General features: G+C 46.7%; 1 protein-coding gene across 14 annotated transcripts in view; it reads left to right on the top strand.

The window, feature by feature from the left end:
- Positions 1 to 241: 241 nt before the first annotated feature.
- Positions 242 to 6,071, top strand: part of ASXL2 (ASXL transcriptional regulator 2) — a 236,576-nt gene continuing 230,746 nt past the window's right edge. For 8 of the 14 annotated variants that reach the window (XM_043509997.1, XM_038393797.2, XM_043509989.1 and 5 more), the window contains exon 1: positions 242 to 497. In XM_043509997.1, coding sequence (XP_043365932.1) covers positions 441 to 497 — 57 coding nt within the window. In that variant the 5' untranslated portion in view covers positions 242 to 440. Of the gene's footprint in view, positions 498 to 5,223; positions 5,452 to 6,071 lie in introns of all 14 variants that reach the window. The other 6 variants (XM_043509995.1, XM_043509998.1, XM_043509991.1 and 3 more) reach the window with 3 other exon arrangements.

Raw genomic sequence — 6,071 nt, 5'->3', positions numbered from 1 at the left:
GGCAGGCAGGAGGGGAAGCGCGGCGCGCTCGCGCCCTTCGGGAAAGGCGCCTTGAGAGTGGCCGTTGGGGGCGGGGGCGTGGGCGGGGCTCCGCGGAGCGCGGCGGCGGGGGCGGTAGAGGGCAGGGCGCAGGCGTCTCTCTCCGTCGCCTTGTGCCCCTCCCCCTCTTGGGGCGGGGGCCTTCGTCCCCCGGCCCCGCCCCTCTGCGAGGCCAGTCCAGTAGGTGGAGTCACGCGGGCGGGGTCACATGACCGCGGCTCCTGTAGAGTAGGAGCCCAACATGGCAGCCGGGGCCGCGGGGGGAGCTGGCGCCTGCCGCGCTCGGACCTAGGGCCGCCCCCCGCTCGCCCCCTCGGGACCGGCGCAGCTGCGGCCCCCGTGGCCCGGGCGGAAGGATCGGCCGGGAGCCTCCGAGCCAGCTGCCCGCCATCGCGTGCGACATGAGGGAGAAGGGCCGCAGGAAGAAGGGCAGGACCTGGGCAGAGGCCGCCAGAACGGTGCGTGGGGCCCGGGGGCAGAGGCCCCCGGCCCCGGACGGGGGCGGCGAAGGGGCGGGCGCCAGGGCGGGCTGGGCTGGTGGCGGGGCCGGAGGCCGCCGGGGCGGGTCATGGGCCTTGCCCGGGCTGGCACGGGTCGGGCCCGGAGGCCGCCGGGGCGGGTCATGGGCCTTGCCCGGGCTGGCACGGGTCGGGCCCGGAGGCCGCCGGGGCGGGTCATGGGCCTTGCCCGGGCTGGCACGGGTCGGGCCCGGAGGCCGCCGGGGCGGGTCATGGGCCTTGCCCGGGCTGGCACGGGTCGGGCGAGCTCGCTCCCCTTCTCCTGCGCGCTGCCGCCGCAGCCGCGGGGCGGGGGTCCCTGAGCCGGCAGCGCCGGAGAGCAGCCGGGGGTGGGTCGTGGGGCCGGCAGTGCCCCGAGCGGGGCTGGGGTCCGGCCGCGAGGGGCGGGCGATGCCCTTTGGGCCGTTGGCCAGGGGGGGCTGGCTGTGCCCCGAGCCGGGTTTAAGTGCAGTCGTCGGGCAGGCAGCTCTGACACCCTGCCGGGGCTAGAGGCTTTCCTGGGGGTGTTGGGGATGAGCGGAGCCTCTCTCTCTCCAAGCGGTAGTCGAGCGGTTGCAGCAGTTTTGTCTTAGGCAATTACCGTCTGGGCTTGTCGTTTTTGCTGAACGTGGCTGTGATACACCAAAGATGCTTTGGGATGATGGAGGAAACTTTCTCTTTATTGGTACTGACGACTCTTGCTCATTAACCGATAGTAACTTAAACACAGGTCTCAGGGTAGCAGCCGTGTTCGTCTGCATTCGCAAAAAGAAAAAGGAGGACTTGTGGCACCTTAGAGTAACACATTTATTAGAGCATAAGCTTTCGTGAGCTACAGCTCACTTCAATGCATCCGATGAAGTGAGCTGTAGCTCACGAAAGCTTACGCTCAAATAAATGTGTTAGTCTCTAAGGTGCCACAAGTCCTCCTTTTTCTTTTAACTTAAACACAAATTCTTATTCTGCGGAGTGATGCCTTCCTCTAACTCCATTTGGTCCTGTTATAGAGAAAACTCTTTATTACAGTGATAGGGTGGGTGAGGTAATTGTCATTTATCCGTATCTTAATGCCTTACAAAACTAAACCAAACTCTGACCTAGTGAAGAGTTGTAAACATTTGGCTGGTGTCAGATTAAATTAAAGAAACGGTTTCTCCAGAGGGTAGGTATATGCGTAAAGAAAAGGATTTCAGTGAACAACAACAACTTGCTGGGTGCTGGAGAATACTTAACAACCAGTGTCTGGAGGGAGGAGGCTATTCAGATGGAAATAGGGATTTGTGTGCTGGGAGCTGTACTCTCCAGGGACTGTGTGAAAGATGGGAGCAGAGGTAGCACTTGGTTAGGCAGCCTCTCATGACGACTAGTGTTCTCATTTGTTTTCTTGTACTTCTCCTGTGTGTTTGTTTCCACCTGTTGTCTTAGTCTTACTTAGCTTGTAAGTTCTTTAGGGCAGGGACTGCCTCATGATACGTTTGTACAGAGCTCAGGACAGTAGGACTGTGGTGTCTAGGTACTACTGCAATGAGAATAAATAACTTCTACAGTGCTATTCACTCGTAATTCTCAATGTTCACACCATGCCTAGAGCATCACTATTCCAATTTTATACATGGGAGACTGAGTCACAGAAAAGGTAAGTGAATTGTTTAAGGTCATTCAGTGAGTCAGTTGCAAACGTGGGAATAGAATTTTGGTGTCCCAATTTCCTAGTCCAGTGGTCTGTTGCATTATCTCCCTTAAGGAGCTCTGTATGGGTTGCATTTGGGGTATCCTTATTTTAGAGGATGGATAGAGGAAAAGGGGAGTTAATCAATTTCTGCAGTAGTCCAAGTGTGAGATAATGGCAAAACCAAACAAATTGTAAATTATAGTCGACACAAGTATTGACTCTACTAAACGCTTCCAGTTTAGTCTAAAGCTGACTGTGAAGACTTACAAAGGGATCTCACTAAGCTGAGTGACTGGGCAGTAGTGGCAGATGAAATTCAATAAATGCAAATTAATGCATGTTGGAAAAATAATCCCAACTATACATACAAAATGGTGGGGTCTAAATTAGCTGTTACCACTCAAGCAAGAGATCTTGGAATCCTTGTGGATAGTTCTCTGAAAACATCCACTCAATGTGCAGCAGCAGTCAAAAAAGCTAAGAATGTTAGGAGCCATTAGGAAAAAGGGATAGATGATAAAACAAAATGTCATAATGCTGCTATAAATCTATGGTATCTCCACGCCTTGAATAATGCATGCAGTTCTGGTTGCCTCATTTAGAAAAAAGATATTAGAAGTGCAAAAGGTACATCGAAGGGAAACAAAAATGATAGGGGTATGGAACAGCTTCTATATGAGGAGAGGTTAAAAAGACTGGGACTGTTCATTTTAGAAAATAGATGACAAAGGGGGGATATGATCGAGGTCTATAAAATCATGAGTGGTGTGGAGAAAATGAATAAGGAAGTGTTATTTACTCCTTCACATAACACAAGAACAAGGGATCACCCAATTAAACTAATAGGCAGCAGACTTAAACAAATATAAGGAAGTACTTCTTCAGACAATGCACAGTCATCCTGTGGAACTCATTGCTAGGGGTTGTGGTGAAAACCAAAACGATAACTGTGTTCAAAAAAGAGCTAGATAAGTTCAGGGAGAGTAGGACATCATTGGCTATTAGCCAAGATGGTTAGGACATAACCCCATGCTCTGGGTGTCCCTAAATCTCCAACTGCCAGAAACTGGGACTGGACGACGGGATAGATTGTTCAAAATTGCCTTGTTTTGCTCATTCCCTGTGAAGCCTCTGGCAGCGGTCACTGTCAGACAGGATACTGGGCTAGATTGACCATTGGTTTGACCAATATCTGTTATGTTCTTTACTACTTAATACTAAAATAAAACTTAAGCTCCTGGGAAGTGTTACATTGTCAAATGGAGCCATATTAGGTTTGCTCAGGACAGAGCTTTGACTCTGTTTCTTGTCCAGTTCCAGTTATACTAGACTCTGGTGTTATCAAAACTAATGCTGGCAACTGTGAAGATTTGTGAAAGAGACCCCTGGATCTGTCCATTTTCTGGTGAAAAAATTCTAAAGATCTTTTATGAACTTTTACTCTCCCATTGGAGTCTGAGAGTCTTTGGGACTTGAATTTGTTGTTAACCAATACAAGGGCCCCATGTGTGTCATTTGATATAAAAATCGAAGGGTAAAAGCATCCATTCATTCTGTAGACTGAGGGAATAAAAGGAATCTTAACAATGGTATTGGTCCACTACTAGATGTGTGTATAGTAGAATTATCAATAATAATCAGGAAAGGTAGATATGCTCAATAAATATTTCTGTTCTTGCTTTTCTAAATTACTGCATAAAATGTTATATGATGAAAGACCTTTCATTCCTGCATTAACTCGGGAAGATGTAGCTGTTTCACTAAAGCTTTAAAATCAGCAAGTCCAGATAAGTTGCACCCAAGAGTGGTGTGTGTTTTTTTTTTTTTTTTTTTTTTTTTTTTTTTTTTTTTTTAAACTGGTTGTGGCATTCTGGACTGTTAACATACATTTTTTTTTCTATAAGACTTCAGCCACTGGGGAATTCCAGATGACTGGGAGAAAGCTAATTTTGTGCCATTACTTAAAGGGTAAAAGGGATGAGTTGGGAAACTTTAGGCCTGCTAGCATGACATTGATCATGGGCAAAATAACGGAGCAGCTGATGTGGGACTGAATTAAAGGAGGGTAATTAATGCCAGTGAACATGGGTTTATGGAAAATGGATCTTTTTGATGAGCATACAACTTGGGTTGATGATAAATAATGTTGATGTAATATACTTCAATAAGGCATTTGATTTGGTACAGCATGGCATTTTGATGAAGCGAGAATGATACAAAATCAACATGGCACACATTAAGTGGATTAAAAACTTGCTAACACAGGTCTAATAATTGCAAATGGGGACTCGTTGAATGAGTCTGTTTCTAGTGGTGTCCCCCGGGATCAGTTCTTGGTCCTTTGCTATTTAACATTTTTATTAATGGCCTGAAAGAAAACAATCACTGATAAAAGTACAGATGACACAAAAATTGCAGAAGTAGTAAATAATGCAGAGGATAGGTCACCAGTACACTGGATCACTTGGCTAGCTGGGCAGGAGCAAACAATATCTGTTTTAGTACAGCTAAATATAAATCTTTTACGAACAAAGAATGTAGGCCATACTTACAGGATGGAGAACTGTATCCTGGGAAGCAGTGACTCTGAAAATGACTTGGATGGGGGGGGACTGGAAATAAGGCATACGTTTTTAACACTAAGGGTAATTTAACCATTGAACAACTTAACAAGGTTTGTGGTGGATTCTCTATCACTGGGAACTTTTAAATCAAGTTTTGATGTTTTTGTGAAAGATAAGCCATAGTTCAAACAGGAATAAATTCAGGGAAGTCCTGTATTATGCAGGAGATCAGACTAGATGGTCACAATGGTGCCTTCTAGCCTTATGTTACGTATGAAATACCCCACCTCCTTTTAACTAAACCTCGGATCCTCTCTACATCCACAGTACTTATTTGGAGCTGAATTACTTCCACTTTGTAAGAAGGAAGAGCCTGTTGGAGGCAATACATTCAGATAATAAGAGTTACTGCTGGTGAACTTCTTTTTCCTTCTTCCTGACTCTCCTTCAGTAGGGCTCTGTAGCTGCTGACTGATTAACAGTGACTCTTCTCAGGACAAGGGCTGAGGAACTCTACTAGTTGAATAAAGGAATTCATGAATGTGAACCAGATGCCACATACAGCAAGAGGTATGTTCTGCTGAGCTGCAGTATTCATAAGGCCCTGATTATATATACTTCAGAAAACTATAACTAAAGAAAAATCCGATCTCTTATCTGGTGCAGTTGGTAACTCAAGGTGAGAATTAATAAGGTTAAACCATGAGGTACTTTTAAATAGGCATGTACCCCTGTCTTTCTTTGTTCTGCATGAAGTTCTAATGGAGAGCACGGTGGATATTTGTGTGGTGTTACTGAGGGTTTTGAAATGTCGCTTGAAATTGTATCTCGTTTGTTGCTCAATGCAAGTGTTTTTAGCAAGATCTATTCTGAACCTGGAAGGAATCCTCTGTATACCAATACGATCATTCATTCTTTAGCCGGTGTCCCCTGCTATTGCTGTAGGCTGTGTACATGAAAGTGCTATCCAGATGTGTTGTGGGTTCATTCTTAAATTCAATATAGAGATCTTGTTGGGGGGCAGGAGCCATTGATGGGCTGTCTTTGTGCTCCCAGTTGTGTAGGGGGGAGCATTTAGAGCTCTGAGAGAGGGTTAAGAAATTTGGTAATGTATCTGACCATGTATTTTCCATGAGCAGTCCCCATATGTGATAGAAAAGGTTTTTTGTTAACGGCACAGTTTGCACTCGATCCATAAGCAGTTCCAAAGTACCAGGGCCCTTAGGCTGTGACATTCGTTCAACAGCAACTCATGATCTCAAGGCCTGAGTATTATAAATTCCCTGTAAGACTTTCAGC

Source organism: Dermochelys coriacea, chromosome 3 (assembly GCF_009764565.3).
Source record: "Dermochelys coriacea isolate rDerCor1 chromosome 3, rDerCor1.pri.v4, whole genome shotgun sequence".
Taxonomy (NCBI): domain Eukaryota; kingdom Metazoa; phylum Chordata; order Testudines; family Dermochelyidae; genus Dermochelys; species Dermochelys coriacea.
Note: the sequence above shows the minus strand (reverse complement) of the source record. Positions and strands in the feature narration are given on the sequence as shown.